Source organism: Antechinus flavipes, chromosome 4, assembly GCF_016432865.1.
Source record: "Antechinus flavipes isolate AdamAnt ecotype Samford, QLD, Australia chromosome 4, AdamAnt_v2, whole genome shotgun sequence".
Classification (NCBI taxonomy): domain Eukaryota; kingdom Metazoa; phylum Chordata; class Mammalia; order Dasyuromorphia; family Dasyuridae; genus Antechinus; species Antechinus flavipes.
The window spans coordinates 197,107,162-197,134,586 of NC_067401.1; the positions used below are offsets into that span (position 1 = coordinate 197,107,162).

A 27,425-nucleotide genomic window follows, 5' to 3' on the forward strand; every position below is an offset into this window, starting at 1 on the left:
GAATATTGAAGAATTAAAATAATCCTGACTACAAAGGAAAGATACATGAAGACACCCACACTCCACTCCTTTGCAGAAGTGAAAAGTCTATCTGTAGGTGTGATTCATTGCACATATTTTCAAACTTTTTTGGTGATTTTTTTCAGTGATCAGTGTTGATGGGATTTTTTAAACCTCTTTTCTTTTTAATATATGGGATGCTTTCCTGGAAGAGGAAAGGAAAAGTTTACTGGGAGAAATTTTAATGATGTTAAAAAAAGTCAAAATTTCATTTTGAAAAATAAATACATAACATATACAAAATCATTTCAAGAGAGATAAGGTCAGAAAAGTGGTTTTTTTTTTCCACTTAATAGAATTTTTTTTTCCAATTATACGTAAAAATAGTTTTCAACATTCTGTTTTTGGGGGCATGATGCAATTGGGTTTGAGTGAGTTGCCCAGGATCACACAGCTAATAAGTGTTGTGTCTTAAGGCCAAAATTAAACTCATCCTTCTGACATCAGGGCCAGACAACTATCCACTGCTTCATCAAGCTGCCCCAAAGTTATTTTTTGTAAGATTTGTAAGATTTCTTCCCCCTCCCTAAGACATGTACAACCATGTTAAATGTATTTCCATATTAGTCACATTGTGAAAGAAGAATCAGAACAAAAGGGAAAAAACCATGAGAAAGAAATTTTTAAAAGTAAAAATAATATGCTTCAATTTTTATTCAGATTCCATAGTTCTTTCTCTGGGTGTGGAATGGCATTTTCTATCATAAGTCATTTGGATTACTGTATTGCTAAGAGCTAAGTCTATCATAGTTAAACATCATACAATGTCACTGTTAAAATGTTCTAGTTTTGCTCACTTCACTCAGTGTCAGCATATGTAAGCCTTTCCAGGTTTTTTTGGAAATCTGCTTGCTCATCTTTTCTTATAGCATAATGGTATTCCATTACATTCATATATCACAACTTGTTTAGCCATTCCCCAATTAATGGGCATCCCCTCAATTTCCAGTTCTGTACTACCACAAAAACAATTGCCATACATGTTTTTGTACACGTGGGTCTTTTTCCTTTTTTTATGGTCTGTTTGAGATACAGACTTTAGTAGAGGTATTGTTAGATTTTGGGCACAGCCAAGAAAGTTCTCAACTCCCATTGAGAGAGGGCCAGAGCTGTGTTTTAAAGGATTTTTAAGAGGTGGAGATGAGGAAGGAGTACATGTGGGAGTACATGTGGAAATGTGGAGGACACATAATCTGCAGAAAGTCAGGTTGAGATGGAGTGTTCCATGAAGGAAGTAACTGACACAAGCCAGCCTGACCAGAGAGAAATTAGGAAGTGATGTTTAGATTTCTGTTATCAATTTGGCAGCTGTGTGAAATATGAAAGGAGACGCTAGAAACAAAGAACTTAAATAGGAAACTAATACAATGAGAGGCTGAACTAGGGAAAGAATGATGTGACTATAAAGAAGACAGGTGGGAGAAAAAGAGACATTATAACAGGAGAATCAACAAGCCCAATTGGTTGGAGATGCAGCAGGTTAAGAGGAAGGATTGAAATCTTAAGTTTATTGGTCAAAAATGCCAAAAACACTTGAAATTTCTCCAGTCTCTGCAAATTGAGGATAGGGAGTATGCACATGCACATTTATGTACACACAATTTTTTTTCCCTCAGTTGTATTTTATTTTTCCAAATATATTGTATAGATAGTTATCAACAATTGTTTTTGTAAAAGTTTTGTGTTCCAAATTTTTCTCCCCCTCTTCCTTCTCGTTCCTCACCAGCAAACAATCTTATATAGGTTTAAAATGTGCAGTATTTCCATATTTGTCATATTGTGCAAAAAAAAAATCAGATCAAAAGAAAAAAAATTGAGAAAGAATCAAAAAGATGAAAACATTATGCTTCAATCTATATTCCATCTCTATAGTTCTCTGAGTGTGATTGGCAATTTCCATCTCATGTCTTCTGGAATTGCCTTGAATTACCAAATAATTGAGAAGTCCATTACACTTGATCATCACATAATCTTATGATTACTGTATATAGTGTTCTGCTGGTTCTGCTCACTTCATGCATCATCAGTAGGTCTTCATCATCATATAAGTCTTTCTAGGCTTTTTTGAAATCAACCTGCTCATCATTTCTTTTAGAACAATAATATTCTATTACCTTCATATACCATAACTTATTCAACCATTCCGTAACTGATGGACATCCACTCAATTTCCAATTCTTTCATGCACACAATTTTATTTAAAAAAAAAAATCAGGTCTGGGATTTCTTTGCAGTAGAGAACTTCCCAGTGTGGAAACTCCTTCTACTGATAGCCTATCAGCAACTTCTCTTTAATTTAGAGAATAGTTTGAGACACTAGAAAGAAAATGACTTGTGTATGATGATCATAGGTCAGAGCTGCTGATTTCATGAACCCCCCCCATCTACTTCCTTATACTTTTCCCTCTAATGTTTACATACTTAGAAAATGCCTTGCTTTGCAGAAATTTTCAGAAATACTTGTCCATCTTTAGATGGAGCTTTAATGTTTACATTTTTCTCACAATAGCCTTGTGAAATAATTGGTACAAATTGTATGCCTATTTAACTGAAGAAGAAACTAATGCCCTAATAGGCTGGGGTTTACCACTGCTAGAGAGAGGAGGCACTATAGACTCTCTGGTCACTACATGACAAGGATAAAGTTAACTCAGCTTGGAGACTAGATGCTTCTAGTGACTTTTGCCATCTGACCCACCCACCACCACCATTATTACCCTCTGTGAAATCAGTACAAACTCCATCATCACCAGTGGCCATCAGGTAAAAAGTTCCATTTGTGTCTCCTCTAATCTTTGTACTTCAGAATTTTTATCTTGCTGAGGCAAAAATCCTTCTTCCCTAATACCTCTCCTTACACTCTCCTTTCTAACTCAGTTCCTTCCATTCCTATCCTACCCGCAAACATCTTTGCCGCTTATAGACATTTTCGAGCCTTCCCCCTCTTCTATAATTCAATAAACTCTCCTGAGATTCATTCAATCTGTCAAGATCATCCTGTCCAAATCTTGTTGCTACGCTATAGCTTTCTGGTCAATCCTATTTTTCAAGTTCAGTACTTAGACTGAAGTAATCCTCTGAATTCAGAAATATGCTGATAAAATGTCTAATAACCATCTTGTATGGTGGTGAAAGAAAAGAGGAGGGAAAGGAAGGGTATATACAACACACTTTAATCTGCTTAGCTAACATTTTCATCACTTTCTTATCTAGACAACAAAACAGTGAATCAAGTGCCGATTTGTAGCCTTAAGTGCTTTCTGAGGGGCAGCTATCATGATTGCCACAGTTCCTTATCTTTAAATGAGTTGGAGAAGGAAATGCCAAATTAGTCCAGTATCTTTGCCTAGAAAATCTTAAATGGGGCCATAAAGAGCTAGGCACAACTGAAAAATGACTGAAGTGAAATGAATTTTGAGTATAAATGCTCACACTGAAAATTTTTTAAGAGCAATCAGAGGGGCCCAAGGTGGCTCCAATGTCTGCATCCCAACCTTTGTCTTTATGCTTTGAGACTTCATTATCATACTAATGTACTTTTGAACTTATGTCTCTGGTTTCATTAGTCGTCTTAACTTCCCTGATGTCTATCTCCATATCAATGGAAATGTCTCACCGCACTTACCATATTTATCTAAGGCAAAGGTTCTAAAAAAGAGATAGTTATGGGGTTCAAGAATTTACAGGAGAAAAAAAATGCATCTTTAATTTCAATATAATTGGCTTTCTTTGTAATCCTATATATTTTATTTTATTCATTTTAAAATATGATTCAGAGAAGGGGTCCATAGATATCACCTGGCTATAAAATGGGTTCATGATACATAAGAGGTTAAAAATCCCTGACCTAACACTATATCTTAGGTGATGTCACCCAAAACTTGCTGTCTTCACTCTTTAATTCTGATTTTTTATTTTATTCTTTCCAACACTTCTTATAGCTTTAGTCCTACTAAAACTATTTTTTGTTCTCACTGCAACCTGGAGGCTTGCCATCCCTGCTTCTTCTGGTCCAGTATCACAAATCTGGATCTGCTTTTAGGAGACCGCAGCTTTCAGACTAGAAGGAAACATACATACCGAGGATCCCAAAAAATGAAGTGATCTGATCAAAGGCTACAAAGTTGGCACAGCCATGCCCCTTGTTCTGTCACTGACAGGATCTTGCCAAATTCTAGCCCTGGATTATTCCTATCAGCTACTTCTTCCTCTTCCGAAATCCCTCTCCTACTTAAATACTTACAGATAGAATGGGAAAAAATAATGACACCATACTGACCACTCCAGATTTATGCTAACTAGTATGAACTGGACCTTTCCTGCATCATAGTAATCCTACTTAACCTACTTAACTTAATCTTTCCTAACCAAATTCCTCTCTCCTTCACCATAGGGAGGGCTCCAAACTTGGTCTCTCCCTCCTCCCACATCACCTCCCCATACTTTCAGCTGAGGACCTTGCCTTATACTTCACTGGAAAAAAAAGAAGCCTTTTCGTGACCTCCCAGATCTGTGTAAAGCTTCCTGTTTCCAAGCTGTACTTTCCCAGGCATTCTGGCCTGCTCAATCTGCTCTCAGTTTGCAGTAATTCGTGTCTTTCAGACCTGGCACAAACCCCCACTTCAGTCTACAGAGGCCGGGAAGCTTCGGGAGTAGAGATATTGTTATGGGAATGCATCTGCAGGAATGATAAGCCACCTGTCCAGATAGGAGGAGAGACAATTTATCTGAGAATGTTAGTTTCTCCTTGAAGCCAACTTTCACATAGTCTCTTCATACTCTGATTTATCTACTTTTTGTTTTCATTTTGTGTTTCCTTCGCAACATTGTGGTTAGAAAGCATTTAAGGGTACAGTTAATGATAATAAACTACCTCTCTTCTTTTTACTATTTCACTTTGGAAGAACAAAGTCTCCTTTCTTTCTCTCGATTTTCATGGTCTCTGAGAAAGCCAGAACAGCTGGTCTGATTTCTGGCATTTTCACAGGTTGTGCATTCTACTCTTTTAAAGATAGTTACCTCTTCTCTTTTCCTTTTCATCTCACATCTCTTTGACATTATTCTCTACTATATCCTTCTTTGTTCTAATTTCTAAGGATTGGATGGACCTTTTACTTGCAGGACAAACCCCTCTACATGAATTATTGATTTTATTCCTTCCTGTTTACTCCAGCAGATTCCCTTTAAGATCATCCCCATTCTCGGTCTTTAATGTTCAGTCTTTATTTGCTGTCCCATTCCATATTCCTTTAGAAACACTAACTCCCCACTGTTTTTAAAAATCCCTCACTATAATTTCACTATATCTGTATCTTTATCTTTCCTTTTCTCAGCTAAAGTTCATGGGAAAAGTCTTTTACAGGGTGACCAGCCTAGATAGCAGAACAGAAGGAAGCAGTGTGGCCCAGCTTCTTCTGATACTCTTCAAGAAATTAAAAGAGAAATTTTAATTGGTCATCTTTTTGATCAAGATTGCAAATTTGACCTACTGGGAAAGTGATCAGGGTAGAACTGTGGAAGGGGTGGGATGAGCTATGAACAGGAGTGACATTCAGAGCTCCAAGCTAGAGCAGTAATCAGTGTAGCAGGTGCCTAGAACTGACTGTAGATTTAGCCTTAGACTAACATACGGGGTCTCCCAAACAGTACTAAAGCTACTTGGGCAGAAGTACTGGGACAGTCAGAGTTGATCTCAGACTCAATTCTCTGCCCAGGATATTTAGCATTGCAGGGGTCTCCCAGGCATCTGGTGGCACAGTGGATAGACCTGGAGTCAAGAAGAATGAGTTAAAATCCAGTCTCAGAATCTTAATAGTTGTGTGACCCCAGGCAAGTCTTTAAGTCTGGCAACTCGGCCTTAGTTTCCTCTTCTGGAAAATGGGGATAACAACACCTACTCTGCAGGATTGTTATGGATATCAAAGATGTTTGTAAAAAGTGCTTGGTTCAGTGCCTGGCACCTGGCTCTTTATAAATGTTTATTCCCTTAGCCCCTTCCTTTCCTTTTCTAGAAGGGCCAAAATTGTAGACCCAGCCCCCAATGCTTCTATCTAGGCTAGAAATGCTAGATAGACCAGATTAATGGAAAAATAAAAAATAATTTAAAATAAAACCCAAAAGCATTTGGGGCTTTTAAAAATTATTTTTTGAGAATATTTAGAGCTATTGTGAAGCCAAGGAAGCCCAAGATACAAACTCAAAAAAGGAAAGTAACAAAAAAGTAAAATCCAAAACACCTAGAAGTAAATCCTCAAAGTATATTTAGTAATATCAACTTTTCTATGCAGATAACCTTCAGATCTTATCTACGACTAATCTCTCTGGAATTCCAGTTCCACATTATTGCTTGCCTATTGGACATTTTGAACTGAGTAACCTCTAAGCTCTTCAAATTCCAATGGAACCACTATCTTTCCAATCATTCAGGTTAACCCACCAGGATTATCCTGGTTAATACAACATCATCAATAGAAATACATAAGTTTGCTATGAAAGTAAATTAAAAAACTAATAATTTTTTAAAATATGGAATTTTGAAGGTAAATTTAGGAGGGAAAATGATTTGTCTTTGGGGAAAGTTGATTTTGAGATTGTTAGAGGAATTCTAAAAAAATTTTTTTTCATTATTTGAGATTCAGGGTCATTCCTCTTTGCAAATATCTTAATTATCCACCTCACCTGATCCAAAATCAATCCCATAGAATGAAAAAATTTACTTAAGATCCATAAACATGTCTTAGATAAAAAGTCTGAGGCAGAGTTTTAGCTGTCCCCGACTCCTAGTCAATATGTAAAGCTGCCTATTTGTGAATGTAAACGTAGTTTTAATCTGTAAACTTAGTTTATCTATAGAATTTGTCTCACAAAGTTTATTTCCTTAAAGTTAGGTTAAGAAGTGTATGAAATTACTCCAAGTTTGTCTGATTTAATGACACTTAAAAAACTTTATTATGAATCTATCTTCTATTTAACTTTTATGCCCCACAAAAAGGGCTTTCCTATAGATGGGATAGCGAGGGGGGAAGGGTGGAGTAGGTGCTCGTGGAAGACTGGTGTTTTCTCTGCAGTTCGAGAGTTGGGCGCAGTCTTTGTTGTCAAGGAGTAGGGGCGGGGACAGAAGGGCCGCGAGCGCCGCTGGAATGGATTGCGGTTGCGCGGGCCGGAAGCGTTGATTGCTTCTGTCTGTTATTTAGACATGGCGGCTTCGGCGGAGGAGGCAGAGATCCAGGTGGCAAGGCAGAGGAGGGACGGCCGGGCCCAGGGGCCCGGCCGGGGCTCCACCTTGTGCTGACTGACAGCGTGGCCGGGATTAGGTCCAGGACCGGAATCGGCCCTGGGTCTGTGCCGGCCTGACCGGCCATGGGGGATCCCGGTGGCGGCAGCGGCGGCGGCGGCGGCGGTAGCGGCCGGGCCTGGTGCCTGCGGCGAGTGGGAATGAGCGCTGAGTGGCTGCTGCTGGAGGATCGCAGCGAGGTGAGGGGAGCGGGCCGGACCGGGGGAGGAAACAGGCGGAGGGTGAAGTGGGAAAGGAGGCCATCCAGAAGCTAGAACCGCTTTTGTGATGAAGCCAGTGTGTCTGCCTCAGCGTCGGAGGCCTCTTATGCGGACCCGGTGGGAGTAGGGACCTGTGTCTCGCTGAAAGAGCCGCGGGTGGGAAAAAATGTGTGCTGGAGGGAAAAAAAAGGAGGGGGTGCCTTCGAGGAGAGGAGAGATCCCAGAGTGCAATTTTTTGGTGAACCTCTTCATTCCCCGTTTGCCCCCTACCCCCCGCCCATTTTAGAACCAAGAATCAATAAACACTCGTTAAAAGCTCACAGACTTAATGGTGACAAGAGCAAACAAATATTTGCAGCAGACTAGAGGATGGAAGGGAAATTGGCCGACGCTAGAATTAAATTCTTTTGGGGAAGGATTCCTTTAGAAAATGGGAATTTAGCTGGGACTTAAAGGAAACGAGGAGGAAAATTCTAGACTTGGTGGAGAGCCAGTGGAAATAGCCCAGTTAGGAGAGTACAACATCATTTGCATGTATGGGTGTGTGGGTGGCCTGGAAGTGATAGTCTTTGGAATTCCGCGGGGGGGGAGGGGAGAAGAAGGTTATGTGATGGAACCTATACTTAGGAAGACCACATTTGACAACCGAGTGGAAGATAGACTGGAAAGGAGAGAGACTTGTGGGAGAAAGATCAGTGAGCAGGCTATTGCCAGGTGTGAGATGGTGAGAAACTGTACCATGACAGGGTCACAGGAAAGGAGAAATTGGAAAAATGTTGCAAAAGTGAAATCATTATTGGCCCAGATACCTCTGACATTTCTGAAGTTGATACTTCTGCTTACTAAAGATTACTCTTCTGGTGCTCTTGATCACTTTGCTTCTCATGAGCTTGCCCCTCAGCAATTAAGTTCATTTTTACTGCCTTGCTAGATAAATTGTCTCATCCAGTGGCACCTTCCTTACCTCACTAAACTCCGTACCTCACTTCTCAAATTCCTTCTCTTTGGTTCCTGATAAAAGAACTTCATTCAAACTGCTTAACAATAACCTCTTAAGTATTTAAATCTGATGTCCTTTTTTAGCCTTCTTCCTCTTAGAATTTTCATCTTTTGACACAGTCAACCTTGGATATTCCTTTATTCTCTTTTTTCCTTTCGATCTGAATCTTTGAGTGCTGGTAACCTCTTAGATTACTGTCCTGTTCTCGCTACCCTCTACTACCCTTGGTGATCTCATAAATATAACTTGATAGTTCAGATTTTTGTGTCTGCATTAAACTATCTTATCTGCATAAGAAACTCCTTGAGGAAATACCCTCCACTCGTGCAAGTGAATAGGCACTAAGAAGTGATTTGTCTTGTTCACCCAACCATCATTTGGAAGACTGAGAAGGAAATTGAAACCAGATCTTAAGACATTCCCAAGCCCATTCATTTCTTATCCCTTGTTCTAATGAATTCAAACTAATTTTTTTTTTATTTAGTAGTACATTTTGTTGAACAGGTTGTTATAGAATATAGGTTCATTGTATTTTTGATACTTCATTTTAATGGTTAGCATCGTTGAAAGAGATAACTCTTATAATGATACTATGGATCCAGATGTCAGAAATGCTTCATTGGTTGTATTTATTAAATCATGATACACAATTTCCAAACTCAGCCTCCAAAATTATTCATAGTTTTTAACATCCCTCTTCCCTGGTGTCAATTCTTATAAATTATTCAGTAGATAATACTTTTTTTTTTTTTTTTTACACAAATGTACTGGAAGCCTATTGGAATTTTTAATTTGTTAGATTTTTTTAAAAGGTTAAAAAATTCTATATTGGCAACTTTTAAGTGTACAGATAAGTTTCTATGTCTTTCTAATATTAATGGCTTCACAATACCATTAATTAATATCTTAAAGCACACTATGCACTTAGGATGAAGTTCCTCATTAAAGCATATAAAGCCACATTTTAAATTTTTTCTTAATCATAAGTTGGTAGGTTTAGAACTAAAATGGACAGTTAACAAGTCCAACCCCCTCCTTTTACAGATAAGAAAACTGAGGTTCAGAGAAATTAAGTAGATCATATATCTAGTAAATGTCTGTGGAAGAATAACTTTTGGGGGGGCTGTGTTTTATCATTTCACATTAGATTATCTTTTTATCTTGTAAAGTGGTTGATGAAATGTTTATAGCAGGAAAAGCGCACTGCTTAGTTTAGTTTCTTATTAGTGCCTCAAAACTATTTACAAAGATTAGTTTAGTTAAAAATAGATAACAATATGTAAATCCACTTAACCAGAGAGATTAAAATATGTTTTACCTTGTAGTATTGCAAAACATGGACCAAAAAAAAAAAAAGTTGTGGAGTTCTTTCCTCAGAATTCCTGGCATACCATGTTCAATTCTTATATTAAATATTGCTAAAACTTTATTTTTTAGATAGTGGTCAAATATTTTTTTCCCATTTCTCAGTCAATCTCTGTGCAGCTACTTTGGAGTCTTCATATGAGACATTCAATTTTATTTCATGAGGATCATAAAATTATAGATTTGGGGACAGCTAGGTAGCGCAGTGGATAGAACACAGCCCTGAAGTCAGGAAGACCTGAATTCAAATTTGCTCTCAAGACAACACTTCTAGCTGTGTGATCCTGGGCAAGTCACTTAACCCCAATTGCCTCAGCAAAAAAAAAAAAAAACAAAAAAACAAAAAAAAAAACCCAAACCTATATATTTGGAGCTGGAAAGGATTTTAGACATCATTTTAAACAATCCTTTTGTTTTAGAGATGAGAAAACCAAGGCCCAGAAGGGTTAAAATGCCTGTAGAGGTAGTTTATATCTGAATAAATATTCAGAACTTTGAGTCTCGACCCCTAGTCCAATGCTCTATCTACTATACCCTGAACTCTCCCCCAATTCCCTTTCTTTGCTAAATATCTCCATCTGGATGTACCCTAAGTATCTTGAATTTACTATATTTGAAACAACTCATCTTTTCCAAGCCCCTCTCCTCTAAACTTTCCTATTTCTTTTGAGAGCATAGCCTTTCTTCCAGTTATTAAAGTTTATAACATAAAAATCACCTTCATGCTTCTTTACTTTACCATATTCAGTCAGTTGCCTGATTATGTTTTCTCTCTCTACCATCTCTCAAATTTATTGACTTCTCTCCACTTACAATACCACTATCTTGATTTATACCTACATCAATGCTTTCTATTTATTTAAAAAAAAAAATCTGTTTTAGTTTTCTCCTCTTAATTCATTGAGCACAGCTTACAAAATAAATCTTTTAGGTACAGTTTTTACCATATCATCCCCTACTCTAAAACATTTACTGGTTTTGTATTGTATTAAATGATAAAATGCAAGTTCTCATCCTGGCAAGTAAGGCCATCTATGACCCTTATTTCATATTATTTTCGTTTATCTACTCTTATGTTGCAATGAAAATGAACTATTACTGGCTGTTCTTCACACTGAACATTATCTAATCCTGACCTACTGTGCATTTATACAAGTCCAGAATGTAATTGGCTCTTATTTTTTCTTTAGGCCTCTTTCAGGAGCCATTCTCATGAAATCTTACTCTCCTTTTCCAAGTACATATTGTCATTGCTGCTTTACATTTACTTATCTGTATACATGTTCACTCTTAATATATTGTGAACTTCTAGGCAGGGATTGTCTTTTCTATTGTCTATGAATCTCTGATACCTGATAAGAATGCTTTTGTACTTAGAATTTGAATTGAGACTACTCTTGCAGTACTTTACATGCTAGCCAGTTTATGAGATACAAATATGAATAAGATACAAATCTTTATTATGAAGTTGATTAGTTAAATGTGTATTGATAATTATAGTTGGGGGTGGAATGGGAATGAGAAATATGGTTATGCTAATTGTAGATGAGTAAGCAATGCTTCATAAAAAAAAAAAAAAGTGAGATGTGAAAATGGAAGAACAGGAGAAAATATCCCAGCCTAGAGATGGTTGGTAACTGAGGATGGAACAAGAAGAAGCTGGGCCATTAGGTATTGTGAGCTAAGAGAGAAATATGGTTTGAAAGAAGAAAAGATGTTGGGGAGAGATAGATCAGTTAAGGAATAAATGTCAGTACTTTGGAGGAAAATACATAAGACAAGATTCCTATTCTCAGGCAACTTAAAATCTAGATGGAAATGCTAATGTGACATATAAAAAGGCCAGGGAAAGGGAAGAAATAGATACATGCTCTGGATAAAGGTTAAAAGAGTTGAGAGATGGTAAAAAGGGTTAGTTGAAGTGAGGCTGTTAGAAGATGATAGTTTCAAACTTGTATAAAGTTAGTGAAATAAAATTAAGAAGAAATGAATGGGTTTTTTTTTTTTAATAATGTGAAATATCTCTGATAAAAATCTGATAACTAAGCAAAATTTATTAGCACAAAAGCCAGGTACCCCCTCAGTACATAGAATTTGAAGCATATAAACTTATTTTCAAAAAACGAAGTACAGATGATTAATAATCACAAACAAATATGCCACTAATAATAGAAATGCAAATTCAAACAACTGAGGTTTTACTTTGAGCCCACCAAATAGGCAAAGATGATAAAAAGGTAGAAATTGTCAACGTTAGAAAGGTATTATAATATACTGTTGGTGAAGCTTGAGAATTGGACTAAGTATTCTTGAAAACAATTCTGAATTATTTTAGGAAAAATATAATGATGCCAATATTAGGCATATTCTTGAAGGTCAAAGACATATGTTGATACTTATCTGGTTTATTGCATTTTTAAAATTTAATAAAAAGGAAAAGATCCTAGATATATTAAAATGTTCATAGTGAATTTCTTATGATAGTTCACAAATAGGGAATGTCTGAACAACAAATGTGATATATGAATGTAGGATAATGTTATAATGCAATAAAAGAGACAAATATGAGGATTTTGGGAAGACTTGAATGGATTGAGGCAGAGGAGAAAAAATCAGAAAAAAATGCACATAATAATGTAAATGAAAATAAAAAAAACTCTAAAGATAGCCAACAGCTAATTATTTGCAAGGTTCCCATCTTGGAACAGATAATATTAACACTCCAAGAAGTTATATATTTCCCTCCTCCTGGTACTAAAGGACTGTGGGCATGGAATATTGTCATTGTTGTCAGATTCCACATGGCTTTTCAGTTGGTTTTGCTTAACTGCTCTTTTTTTTTTTTTTTTTTTAAGTAAGTATAAGGGTATAAGGATATATTACTAGCGTGAAAAACAAAAGGCATCAATTAAACTCATTTTTTAAAAAATCTACTTTTCTTCCACTTCTCATTTTTCCTCAGATTGAGTGGTATTTTGGACACTAAACTTTATATATTAGGGCTACTTTGTTGGAAAGCTGGTTATTATATTACTTTGATATCTGATAACAAGGGAAAGAATATTAGATTTGGAGTCAGTTTTACTGAAACTGAGTAACATTAATAGTAAGCATATTAAGCACTTACTGTGTGACATACTGTGCTAAGTACTGGCGATACAAAGGCACAAGACAATCTTTATTCTCGAAGAACTTTTAATCGGATGGGAGAGACTACATAAAATAACTTTGTACAAACAATTGTAGATAGGATAAACTGGAGATAATCAATAAAGACTTCATTCGAATGAATGGGTATCAGGAAATAGGATAAACTGGAGATAATCAATAAAGACTTCATTCGAATGAATGGGTATCAGGAAAAGTTTCCTAGAAGTGGGATTTTACCTAGTACTTCAGGGCAAAGGGCAATCAGTGCTATTAGAGATGAGGAGAACAAGATTTTATGTATGGAGGACAGCCAGTGAAAATGACCAGAAACAGGAAATAGAATGTCTTGTTGGAAAAGTGGATAGGAGGTCAATGTCCCTGGGTTTCAGAGTACATACATAGTTAGGAGAAGATATAAGATGACTAGAAGTGTGGGGGATGGGTGTGATTGTATGAAGAACTTTGAATGCCAAACAGAATGTTGTATTTGATCCTGTAGGTGACAGGAAGCTGCTAGAGTTTAATTAGAAAAGTGACATAGCACATTAGTGCTCAAGGAAGATCACTTTAACAACTGCATGAAGGATAGACTGCAGTAGAGAAAGACTCATGAGAGGAGGCCAATCAGCAGAGTGTTACAGTCGTCCAGGAATGAGATAATTAAACACTTGCAATGTACCATATTAGTGGCAGTATCAGAAGAGAAAAGGGATATGTACGAGAAATAAAATTTCTCATTATAAAGATAAAATAAATAGGATTTGAGAGAAGATTAAATAAGGGCCAGGGAGGAATATTAAGCCCTTAATAATAGGTCGAGGCACTTTAAAAATATCAAATTTGAATCTTAACATCAATCTTGTAAGATGGGTGACATTATTATCCCCATTTTTACTGTTGAGGAAATGGAGGCAGAGGTTAAATGATTTGACTATAGATACATAGGGAGTAAGTGTCTAAGATAAAATTTGAACTGGGGCTCTCCTGACTCCAGGCCACTGTACCACTTAGGTAAAGAGTTGGAAATGACAACTAAGTTTTAAACCTTGGAGCCTGGAAGGATAGCAGTATCTTTGATAATAATAAGAAAGTTAGAAAGGGTTCAGTTTTGGATATATCGAGTTTAAAATGTTTATTAGATATCCAGTATGAGATTAAGTCCATTGAGTATTTGGATATATGAGTCTGGAAGTCAGGAGAGTAGAATAGGATAAATAGATCTGAGAATCCTCAGCATAGAGATATTAACTGAATCCATGGAAGCTTAGTCATGAGATAACCAAGTGAAATATTACAGAGGTTGAAGGAGATGAAAATAGAGTTCTCTGGGATTAGGGTCATCCAACAAAGGAGACTGAAGGAATAAACGGCTCAGCTAGGTAGATAGGAGGAGAATTAGAACAGAGTAGCATCATGAGAACCTAGAGCAGAGAGAATGAAGGAGAAAAGAATGTTCAATGTCAAAAACTGCAGAGAGATTATGCAAGAAAGCTGAGGATTGAAAAAAGCCCATTAGATTTAGCAGTTAAGAGTTCATTGGTAACATTAAAGAAAACAGTTTCGGTTAAATGATAAAATTGATTGATAAAGATTTAAGAAGAGAGAGGAAATGCGATGGAAGCACTAAATTATAGATGACCCACTCAAGGGGGTTTAGTCATAAAATGAAAAAAGATCTAGAATGATAGGAGAGATATAGATCAAGTGAGGGATTTTTGAGGATAGGAGAGACTTGGGAATATTTGTAGGGAGTAAGCAACTAGCCAGTCTACTGCAAGAAATTGAAGATATGTGAGAGTGGGTTAATAAAAAGGACCTGGATGCAAAACTTTGCTCTGTGTTGCCCCTTGTTTTACTTTGGTCAGCTTATGTCATCTCTCTGGGCCTTTGTCTTTTCATCTAAAAGAGTGGGATAGGATAAGGGATTTGTACTAGACAATCCTTTCCAATTCTAAAGATATCCATCTTGTGGTGCATATTGGTTTTTTTTGTTTTTGTTTTTGGGAAAGCTTTTTATTTTTAAAACATGCATGGGTAATTTTTTAACATTGACCTTGCAAAAACTTCTGTTCCAACTTTCCCCCTCCTTCCTTCTACCTTCTCCTCTAGATGGCAGGTAGTACCATACATGTTAAATGTGTTCAAGTATATGTTAACTACAATATGTGTGTACATGTTTATACAGTTATCTTGTTACACAAGAAAAATCGAATTTAGAAAGAAAAATAACCTGGGAAGAAAAACAAAAATGCAAGCAAACAATAACAGAGTGTAAATGCTATATTGTGGTCCACACTCATTTCCCAATGTACTTTCTTTGGGTATAGCTGCTTCTTTCCATCATTGATCAATTGAAACTGAATTAGATCTCTTTGTCGAAGAAATCCACTTCCATCAGAATACATCCTTATACAGTATTATTGTTGAAGTGTATAATGATCTCCTGGTTCTGCTCATTTCACTTAGCATCAGTTCTCTCAAAGCCTCTCTATATTTCATCCATTTCATTTCTTAGAGAACAACAATATTCTACAACATTCATATACCACAATTTACTCAGCCATTCTCCAATTGATGGGCATCCATTTAATTTCCAGTTTCTGGCCACTACAAAAAGGGCTTCCACAAACATTTTGGCACATACAGGTTCCTTTCCCTTCTTTAAAATCTCTGTGGGGATATAAGCCCAGTAGTAACACTGCTGGATCAAAGGGTATGCACAGTTTGATAACTTTTTGAGTATAGTTCCCAATTGCTCTCCAGAATGGTTGGATCTGTTCACAACTTTATCAACAATGCATCAGTGTCTCAGTTTTCCCACATCCCCTCCAACATTTGTCATTATCTTTTCCTGTCATCTTAGCCAATCTGACAGGTGTGTAGTGGTATCTGAGAGTTGTCTTAATTTGCATTTCTCTGATCAATAATTATTTAGAACACCCTTTCGGATCAGTAGAAATAGTTTCAATTTCATCATCTGAAAATTGTCTGTTTATATCCAGTTGGAGAATGGCTTGATTTCTTATAAATTTGAGTCAAATCTCTATATATTTTGGAAACAATGTCTATCAGAACCTTTAACTGTGTAAAGATGTTTTCCCATTTTATTGCTTCCCTTCTAATTTTGTCCGCATTAGTTTTATTTGTACAAAAGCTTTTTTAACTTGATATAATCAGAATTTTCCATTTTGTGATCAGTAATGATCTCTAGTTCTTCTTTGGTCACAAGTTCCTTGCTCCTCCACAGGGTCTAAAAGGTAAACCATCCTATGTTCTTCTAATTTATTTATAATCTCATTCTTTATGCCTAGATCATGAACCCATTTTAACCTTATCTTGGTATATGGTGTTAAGTGGGGGTCAAAGCCTAGTTTCTGCCCTATTTCCAATTTTCCCAACAGTTTTTGTCATATAGTGCATTCTTATCCCAAAAGTTGGGATTTTTGGATTTGTCAAACACTAGATTGCTATATTTTGTCATGTGAACTTAACCTATTCCACTGATCAACTAGTCTATTTCTTAGCCAATACCAAATGGTTTTGGTGACTGCTGCTTTATGTAATAAAGTTTTAGATCAGGTACAACCAGGCCAGCATGGATAATTTTTCATTGCTGACCCTTGCATAATCTTGTGTTCCAAATTTTCCACCCTTTCCCCTAGATGGCAAGCAATCCAATATGTGTTATTCATGTTAAAATATATGTTAAACCCAATATATGTAAACATTTATACAATTATCTTGCTGCATAAGAATAATCAGATCAAAAAGAAAATGAGTAAGAAAACAAAATGCAAGCGAATAACAAAAAGAGTGAGAATGTTAAGTTGTGACTGGTGCGTATTGCAACCTATCTTTAAAGGCCGCCTTATACGACTTTTGTTCACATCATCCCATATTTACTCTAGAAAGATTGAACAAATGCTATAGAGATCTACTTTAAGTCTTTTATTACTGTTCTGTGTTTAGAGACATATTCTGGATATTGCTTGGAAAGCATTGGCTTGCTCACCCCATGCTGTGCAACAGTTATCTCTTATTACATTATCAGCCCACTTTCTTTTCATACTTAATGACATTCTTTTGGAGCCTTCTCCTTTGTTAGAAATGTTCTTTGTTAGAAATGTGTTGTATTCTTATGTTCACTGTGTTCTCTTTATTGCTATTTTGAGGTCTCTCAACTTATATCTTTGAGATATCTTATATTTTTCAGAGATTGCTGTTTTTTGACTCACAGCCACAACACCATTGGAAGCTAATTGTTAAAAAGATAGGTGTTGCCTTGGCAAGGAGATCTTGGTTGATTGTTTTTCATTCCTTCTAACTCTTTCTGACCTGACCCCATTTGGGATTTTCTTCTCCATCTTATTTTACAAATGACGAAACTTGAGGTGGACAGGATTAAGTGACTTGCCTAATGTCAAACAGCTAATAATAGTAAGGAGATGAGAGTTCTTACAAACACAGTGTGAGCAATGGAACCAGAGTTTTGGAATGGTACATATACTATTAAGGTAGTTCTTTTGGGGGCAACTAGGTGACGCAGTGGATAGAGCACCATCCCTGAAATTAGGAGGACCTGAGTTCAAAATCTGGCCTCAGACACTTAACACTTCCTAGCTGTGTGACCCTGGGCAAGTCTCTTAACCCAAATTGCCTCAGCCAAAAAAAAAAGGTAGTTCTTTTGTCACTGGTGTTAAGTTCTCTTTCACCATTTTCTTCTTTGGACAGAGGAGATCAGGGAGGGAAATGGAGAGGAAAAAAGTTTGAGGATAGGATGGAAGAAAATTCACAATCATAGCTGAACAGGAATAGTTTGTACACATGAATAAAACATAGTTAAGCAAAACAGGAACAAAATCTGTTTCAAATTAACTAAAATAAAACCTGGCTAGTACTTATGACCCTGCAGATAAGTAACAGTAAAATAAATACAGTTTAAAAAGATCAAAAGGAAAACTATCTTGTATTTAAAAGTGCCATAGATAAACTAGCATTAACTCAATTTATATGTACCAGATGATATAACTTTTAAAAACTTAAGAGTGTTATGGCCAGCACAACACACATGGGCTAATGGCAGTTAAAAATAAGAAGACAGGTTTGATGATAATTCAACAGAGCCACTTATTGAGAGAAATTATTATATCTCTTAAAATCATATGTTATGAAAATCATTTGTTCTATGAAAAGCCAACTTTGGTGTCTGTTTTCTATCTCAGAAGCATGTTATTAGTTTCTAGGGACTCAATCTTGGGTTAAGTTCACAATGCCCCAGTAATTGTGCCAGGATTTTGTTTTCTCATGATTTCAAACTTAGATGCACCCTTGATTAACTTATGAGAAGAGAAACATCCTAGTTATTGAAATTTCTATTTTCCTTGGATTCTCTACAAAAGGGAAGGTAAATTGAATTACAGACAGAATTAATAAGCATAAAGTAGTGGAAGACCTCAACATATACTTTCAGGGTTTAGATTTGTCTTTAAAAGATAAACAGCAACCCTGGGAAAGGTAGGTGCTATTATCTTCATTTTTATAGATTAGGAACAAGAGCACATTAGGAAACTGGTGAGAAAGGCTTAGGGACTTGACCAGAATTGTAACCTTAATAAGTGTAAGAAGTAAAAAGAAAGATTTTTATTAAGCTTTTCCAGTTTGCAACTCCAATGTTTTATCCAGAGTTGAGGAGGCCTTTATTGAATATCTGCAATTTTGATGTGTTTTTTAGGATATAGAAAGATGCATTTCCAGAGTATCTGAAAAGTCAATACAAAAGGTTTGGAAGGAAAAAGGTTGAAGCTTGTTATTACTCTCCAAATGTTAACCAAGAAAATAATTTAATTGTTGACCTATCTCTCTTTCTTTATCTTGATAAAATTTTAATGAAAATAATATGCACTTTAAATTAAGGAAAAAGTTGCAAGTGTTCTAGTTAAAAAAGACTTGATTTTATATCTTCTCAGTTTTGTTCAGTGAATATTTGAGTACTTGGATGATTCTGTGGAAAATATTGTAGAAGAATTATGAATCAGTGATTTTCTAAGGCAGAAGACTTTTCTTTGTTATTGCAGTAACCCTTATTTTAAAATTTTTTATCGTATTGTTTGTAAAAAAAAAAAAAAAATTCCTATTTTCAGGAAATTCCCTTGGGGAGGTAAGACTTGGACATTGGAAACAGAACATTAAACTGGCTTGTAATCAGTTAAATTCTATTCTGTGATTCTGCTAAATTGAACTGCTCAATGTTCTTTAAACTCCTCTAACATTTTTTCTATTTCTCTTTATTTTCTGGGGTTGTTTCTGTGTCTGGAATGGCTATCCTTATTTCCAGTTGCTTAAATCATCCTTTCTGTCAACACCTAACCCCATTGGTATCAGTTCTCTGAAGGTTTCCAGAAATGCAATAGCTCTTCCAACTAGAAATAAGAGTCATCTTGCTAGGAGCTTCTTAGGTACTTTGTAATTCTCTTTCCTACTATATTGCATTTTAATTTAATTGCTACTTTTTGCAATTTGCATTCTCTTAGAGGAGAATGGCAGCGGAATAGCTAGAACTATATTTAATCTTACGTGAAAAGTCATGTAGGGGAAATCAAACTCGCAGAAAGTATAACACCAGATGAACTAACCTAGATCATTCTGAAAGTGTTTAAAAATGGAATTGATGAATGGATGTCCATCAGTTGGAGAATGGCTGGGTAAATTGTGGTATATGAATGTTATGGAATATTATTGTTCTGTAAGAAATTCCCAGCAGGACGAATACAGAGAGGCTTGGAGAGACTTACATGAACTGATGCTAAGTGAAATGAGCAGAACTAGGAGATCATTATACACTTCAACAATGATACTGTATGAGGATGTGTTCTGATGGAAGTAGATTTCTTTGACAGAGACCTAACTCCCTTTCAATTGATAAATGATGGACAGAAGAAGCAGCTACACCCAAAGAAAGAACACTGGGAAATGAATGTGAACTATTTGCATTTTTGTTTTTCTTCCTAGGTTATTTTTACCTTCTGAATCCAATTCTCCCTGTGCAACAAGAGAACTGGTCGGTTCTGCAAACATATATTGTATCTAGGATATACTGCAACATATTTAACATATATAGGACTGCTTGCCATCTAGGGGAGGGGGTGGAGGGAGGGAGGGGAAAAATCAGAACAGAAGCGAGTGCAAGGGATAATGTTGTAAAAAAAATTACCCTGGCATGGGTTCTGTCAATAAAAAGTTATTACAAAATTAAAAAATAAAAAAAATAAAAAAAAATTGAATTAAAAGATCAGCCAAATATATAGCAAATAATAATTGCTTTTAGTCATTTTAGTATCACTTAAGGGATCAATTTTCTCTTTTTTTTGTTTTTGTTTTTATTTTAATAGCCTTTTATTTGCAGGTTATATGTATGGGTAACTTTGCAGCATTGACAATTGCCAATCTTGTTCCAATTTTTCCCCTTCTTCCCCCTGTCTCCTCCCCCAGATGGCAGGATGACCAGTAGATGTTAAATATATTAAAGTATAAATTAGATATACAAGAAGTATACGTGACTAAACCGTTATTTTGCTGTACAAAAAAAGAATCAGATTCTGAAATATTGTACAATTAGCCTGTGAAGGAAATAAAAAATGCAGGTAGGCAAAAGTATAGGGATTGGGAATTCAATATAATGGTTCTTAGTCATCTCCCAGAGTTCTTTCGCTGGGTGTAACTGGTTCAGTTCATTACTGCTCCATTGGAACTGGTTCCAATTAGGTTCATCTCATTGCTGAGGATGGCCAGGTCCATCAGAATTGGTCATCATATAGTATTGTTGTTGAAGTATATAATGATCTCCTGGCCCTGCTCCTTTCACTCACCATCAGTTCGTGTAAGTCTCTCCAGGCCTCTCTGAAATCCTCCTGTTGGTCATTTCTTACCGAACAATAATATTCCATATTATTCATATACCACAATTTATTCAGCCATTCTCCAATTGATGGGCATCCAGTCAGTTTCCAGTTTCTGGCCACTACAAAGAGGGCTGCCACAAATATTTGTACACATACAGAGGGATCAATTTTCTCAAAAGATAGGACGATTCAGAAATAAAGTTCCCAGTTGTTATTGTTACCTCAAAAAAGTCTACATAGATGAAATTAATTACTGATCCATTTGGGTTCTTTTTCATATTTATGAAATCATTATAAAATTATGTATCAGAATATTATTTTGTTCCTTAAGCATTAAAAAAAATGTTCTCTTATTTGATCTTCACAACAGGTCTGAGAAGTTGATGTTTTTACTCCCATTTTCAGTTATGCAAACTTGAGTTAAACAAGTTGAGGGACTTACCCAGGATCACATAATTAATTAATAAAATAAGGTCAAATTTGGACTCAGGTCTGCTTGTCTCTAGATGTTCTATCTACTGCCTGACTAGCTTCCTCTGTATCAAGATGTTTTTAGTGGGATTGTAAAAATGATAATAGGCAGGCTTTTACAAAATTCTGTAACAATGATGTGGCTTAGCAATTTCTGGTTTCAAATGATGTGTTAGGGATTTAGCACCAAATATTGGGATTCATTCATGACTATTGGATTGGGAGAGCATATAGTTAGCATGGAAAGGGGTTTTAATAATTAATGATGAAAAGACAAATTCCCTAGCAGTACTTAGGATTAACTAGGAAAAGGGAACACCCCATGAGGTTGGAGTATACTCTTAGGTGACAGGCAAGACAACAGGAGATAAAGCATTGTGGGGTGAGAGGAGAGACACCACATGGCATGGAGGAAGAGTGAGAGAAAAGATACCACAAGACAGAGTGCCAAAGTAGACATAAACAGATTTATAGGGGAAATTTAATTTTAGTGCTTTGAGAAAGCTCAGATTTCTGACCTGACATAGCAAGACAGGACTGCTCATGACTTTCACAGAGAGCGGGATTGAGGCTAACTGATCCCCATCAGTGCTGAAATTTTCCTGTCTGTCCCAGGGAGCAAGTCTCTTTCCATCAACCATTACTCATCATTATGATGATAGCTGTAATTATACATTTAACTAAGTGTTGTCAACACACCGTTTCTTTTATTTATTGATTACAAAAAATACATAAACATTGCCTCAGTGCAAAAAAACAAAAACAAACCCCTAAGATTTTTATGTTAACATCATACTGATGCGATTCTAGTGGTAGAAATTTGAGGTATGAGAATTGATGTGAAAAATCCCCTCTGGTTGGCACAGGTCCAACATGAAAGAATTCACAAACTCAAAAAATCTGAATAGCAAAAGGGATTTTTATTGGCACTAAGAAGCCAGCTTTGCTAGGAAGACAGACTTCTCAATGGCAAGAAGTCTTGTCAGAGAAATAATGAAGGTTATCGCTGAAAAGAGAATGTCTTCACAGTGGGCAGGATTCCTGGTAGTCAGCTGTGCCAAGAAGAGAGGTCCCTTGGCAAAGCGTAACCCTACTTCAGACTTCTACAGAGATTTGGAGTTTTGATTGTCCTTTATGGCAGTCTGAGTCTAAGGCTTCCAATTCTTCATATGCCACAATTTATTCAGCCATTCTCCAATTGATGGGCATCCACTCAGTTTCCAGTGCCCCCAGGCCTAGATAATTATCATGGAGTTTCAAGCTACTCAATATCTGTCTCAGATTTCTAACGAATAAAATCATTTTGAAGGCCTTTTTCTTTTTTTTTTTTAAGTCTGGAATTTCCTGAAGATCCAGACCACCTCAAAAAGATGAATGGAAGGTGCTTTGATCAAGATTTCCAATTGAATGACACTGCTTAACTTGTCTGGGAAGATATGTTTTCCCAGAGAGCCTGAGACTCCCGAATCTCCCTTAAATCAAATTAGATTAAAGAGAACACAGTATAAGATTCTTTGATAGATACAACCACAGAGGTAAAATTGCCTAATGAGCCTCCAGATAGTACCATCAAACAAGGACTAAAATGAATGGAAGATATATCTATATCTATATTTATATCTATCTATCTATCTATCTATCTATCTATCTTATTTATCTTTATATATAAACAAAATAGGTGCTTGCCTGTGTTGGAAATGTTTCTTGAAGAAACAAATGGTGAGGATTCTTTTTTTGGGACAAACTACTCCATTTGTTTTGGGAAACTTTTATAAAAGTAAATATTATTGAGGACCATACAAAGAGGTTATCTGAATTGTAATCTACATCATATTGTGTTAAAAAAATATTTCATAAATTTTCTTTAGGTCCTCTTGTCATTAAGTCAACTGTAAGAAACAAAATATCTTATCAAGAACTCCACAGACTCACTGATTAATGCAGGAAAGGTTTATTTTACATTCTTGCCCAAATGGGTGCCTAAGTGAGTAGACACAGCTTTGAAACTCCAAAGGCAACTTTTTATTTCCTATCCCTGAAGCACAAATTTCCCATTAATTGGATATTAAAGAATTTATACAATATGAATCTCCACCCCTCTGTTACATGGCTAGTTCCTACCCCCAAAAGAGCTTCCATTCTAGAAGGGGGAAGGGTAAAAGAGGAGGGATGAGGGCAGAGCACAAAAGATTTTTTTCAAATCTCAAGCCACCACTCTTCATTACAAAAGTCAGTCCCTGTCCTCAAGTGATGAAGTGCAAGAAAGAGGACAAGAGATTCCCTTGGCAGTGGCAGGCTTTTCAAAAGAAATCACAAACTCCAGTGCATACAGGCACAAGTTTGTGGCAAAGAATGGGATTTATTTACACTGACAAGAAAACTTGCTAGGAAGAGTTTTCTTAGTGGGCCTTTTTTTTTTTTTAAATAACTTTTTATTGACAGAATCCATGCCAGAGTAATTTTTTACACTATCCCTTGCACTCTCTTCTGTTCCCATTTTTCCCCTCCCTCCCTCCCCCAGATGGCAAGCAGTCCTATACATGTTAAATAGGTTACAGTATATCCTAGATATAATATATGTGTGCAGAACCGAATAGTTCTCTTGTTGAACAGGGAAAATTGGATTCAGAAGGTATAAATAACCCGGGAAGAAAAACAAAAATGCAAGCAGTTTATATTCATTTCAGTGGGTCTTCCTGATTAGGAATTAGGCAAAAGTGGGTTAATAGACTCTTAATTTAATTATCAGGTAAATCTTGGCCTGGGGACTGGGGAACAGTTTGAGCCACTCAATAGAGGACTATTGACTATGCTCTAGAGGAGATCTCCAATTGAATAAGACCACTTAATTTGGGAAGGGCATTGTCTGGGAAAGGTGTGCTTTTCCTAGGGTTTGAGATTCCCCACAAAGGGGATACAATTTACATCAGGTAAATAGAAGGGACCAGATAGGTTAACTGCTTTGGGGAAAGGTTTACTTGTATCTCTACAGATGGAAAAGGAATCAGATGGGTGCCAATGAGCACCCAGAGAAAGACAGAAAAAGAGAAAAATCTCGAAACAAAGGAGAAGACTTAAAAACCATCTGACACTGAAAGAGCATGGCTGATAATGAGACTATTAAAGAATTTTAAAACCAGCAGGAATCATTGTGTTATGCCACAGTTCTCTTTAACTGTCCTGACTCAGTTTCCCTCTACAAGTTTCCCTTATCTCAGTCTCCCTAACTATTCTCCTAAGCTGTAAATCCCCTTCTGATCCATTAAGACTGAGGACCAATTACTCTAAGGTTATAAATTGTTAGCACAAGCAAGATAAACAAGACAGTAGACCTCCTGACTCTTTTCTGTCCTTAAGAATTTACAATATCCCCCTAAAATATTTCACGATATTTCACTGACATCTTTATCTCTGTGTATTCAGACATCCTGTTTCTGGGTTTTTTTGGGTTTATGGCCTTCCCTATCCTGACAGAGGCTTTACCTCGTTTTCCCTCTTCTTTGTCTCCAAAGGTACTTAAAGGTTTGAGATTCTCCCATTCAGCACTGGATAATTTGAGACGAGAGTCCTGTCCAGTCAATTTTACTCTCCCATTAATAAAATTTTAAAACTCTCTAATCTCTCTCTTGCCTCAGTTTCTCCGGCATTACAATTGGATTTCCTGAGATAAAAAATTGTTGATAAGATTATTACTTCAAAACTTGCAGGAATTATTGGATTTTTGGCATATGAAGTAATGGACAATAGATTTCTTTTGGACTACTTTTAGGACTTGTGGACATGTATAAATTCTCATGTTGATTCATGTTACATCACTATGTGCTTATGTAATTATGTGTAGTGCCTGCCATATTGATGGATTTATGTATACCTGTTTCAAATGAGACCCTTCAGAAACCCACTAATCTGATTTGATTCCCCATTTTCCTTTGGTTTTCATCTCCCTGACAAGTCAGGGAGGGCGTGACCACCTCGTTTTATGGTGTTTTCACCCCTTTTTTGAGCAGTCAGTGAAGGTGTGATCACCTCCTTTTTTGGTGTTCTCATCTCCTTGAGAAGTCAGAAGGTCTAAAACGAAAAAGGGAGCAGCCCTTTTTGTAATGGCCAGAAATTGGAAACTGAGTGGAGGTCCATCAATTAGAGAATGGCTGAATAAGTTATGGTATGTCAACGTTATGGAATATTATTTTTCTATAAGAAACAATCAAGTAGGATGATTTCAGAAAGGCCTGGAGAGACTTATGGAACTGATGCTAAATGAAATGAGCAGAACCAGGAGACCATTGTATTCAACAACAGCAAGAATATATACTATGATCAATTCTGATGGATGTGGCTCTTCTCAACAATGAGATGATTCAGGTCTATTCCAATGATTTTGTGATGAAGAGAGCCATCTACATCCAGAAAGAGAACTGTGGGAACTGATTGTGGATCACAACATAAGAGTTTCACTTTTGTCGTTGTTTGCTTGAATTTTCTTTTCTTTCTCATTTTCTTCCTTTTTGATCAGATATATTTTTATATACAGCAAGATAACTGTATAAAATATGTATGCCTGTATTCGATTTACATATATTTTTTACCATGTTTAATATATATTGGATAACTGGCTATCTAGGGAAGTGGAGAGGAGTAGAGGGAGAGTTGGAACAAAAGGTTTTTGCAAGGGTCAATGTTGAAAAATTATCCTTGCACATGTTTTGAAAATAAAACGCTTCAATAAAAAAAAGCTAACTAGATTGGAGATAGGATGGATGAATTAACGATAACTGACTTCACATTTTATGTGATAAGCATTTTGGACTTCTTAATTCATATCAATATTGCTTTGTATTTGTATTTGAAGGGTCTCTGATTTTATTGGTGTTATTACATCTCTAGATGGCAGTTGCAACTCCCTTGCACCTTAAGAGACAAAATAACCTGGGATTTTATACCATTGTTATCTGTTAATTGAGAACATTATTTATTGATGATAAAAACTTTGATGAAATCAATACTTTAGTTGAATTTGTATCATTAGTCCCAATGGCATCTGAAAACATTTGAAAAATACTACCACGGATGTGACTCCTACTTTTCTTTTCAGCCTTATTTCATACTGCTGCTCTTTTATGAACTGTTTTTCAGTTGAATTGAACAACTGAATTCTACCATCACTCATCAATCATACAAGTTTTTTCTCATCTCTACCTCTAAGAAGCTTTGTCTTCCTGCTGAGCTCAGTTGAGGTTGTCATCTTATTGGGTCCAGACTCAGACCTGGAAGGAATCTCAGAAGTCATTTAGTCCAATCCTCTGTTTCACATATAAAGAAACAGAGGTCAGAGATATAAAGTGACATACCCATGGTTCAATAGGTAGTAAACTGGCATTTGAACTCAAATTCTCTGGCTTCAAATCCAGGATTATTTCCATTACAGTTTGATTTACCCTTTAGTGAATACCCCCCTCTATTTTCCTTGATGGTTCTTGTTTGTGTCTGACCCACTCCATCTCATAGACTTTTTGAGAAATCTTCACCTGGTCCCATTCAAAGCCAAGCTACTCCCTGAGATAAGTTGGAAGGAGCTCAGACAGCAATGTTTTGGCTGGAAGCGGGCTTTTATTGGAGTAGGCCCTTGCTGAATTCCTTATATTGACAATTTATTATGAGGTGTCATATTAACTGTTACTGTATTCAATCAGAAGGCCAAATTATATTATCTTGCAAGTTTATTTTTCTCATATAAACTGGAACTCCACTTCTCAAGACAAGTCCTTTTAGAGTTAGCCCATAACACAATGACTAACTTCTTTTTGGGAATTTAAATCTCCATGCCATAATTCCCTTAGTGTTCTTACCAAATGTCATAATGACTTGTTAATTAGAAACTTAGCCTGCTTTAATGGTGTTTTCCCACTTGTTAATGGTCTCTAAGGAACTTAGTCCAAGACTTTAACCCTTATTGATTGCTAAACTCCCTTTTGTTAGTTCAACTTAGT

At 36.3% G+C, this 27,425-nt stretch overlaps 1 protein-coding gene across 4 annotated transcripts in view; it reads left to right on the top strand.

Moving 5' to 3' along the window:
- The first annotated feature begins 7,236 nt into the window (after positions 1-7,236).
- RNF8 (ring finger protein 8) overlaps positions 7,237-27,425 on the top strand; it is an 80,163-nt gene continuing 59,974 nt past the window's right edge. For 2 of the 4 annotated variants that reach the window (XM_051996801.1, XM_051996804.1), the window contains exon 1: positions 7,238-7,533. In XM_051996801.1, the coding sequence (XP_051852761.1) occupies positions 7,420-7,533 (114 nt within the window). In that variant the 5' untranslated portion in view covers positions 7,238-7,419. Of the gene's footprint in view, positions 7,534-27,425 lie in introns of all 4 variants that reach the window. The other 2 variants (XM_051996803.1, XM_051996805.1) reach the window with 2 other exon arrangements.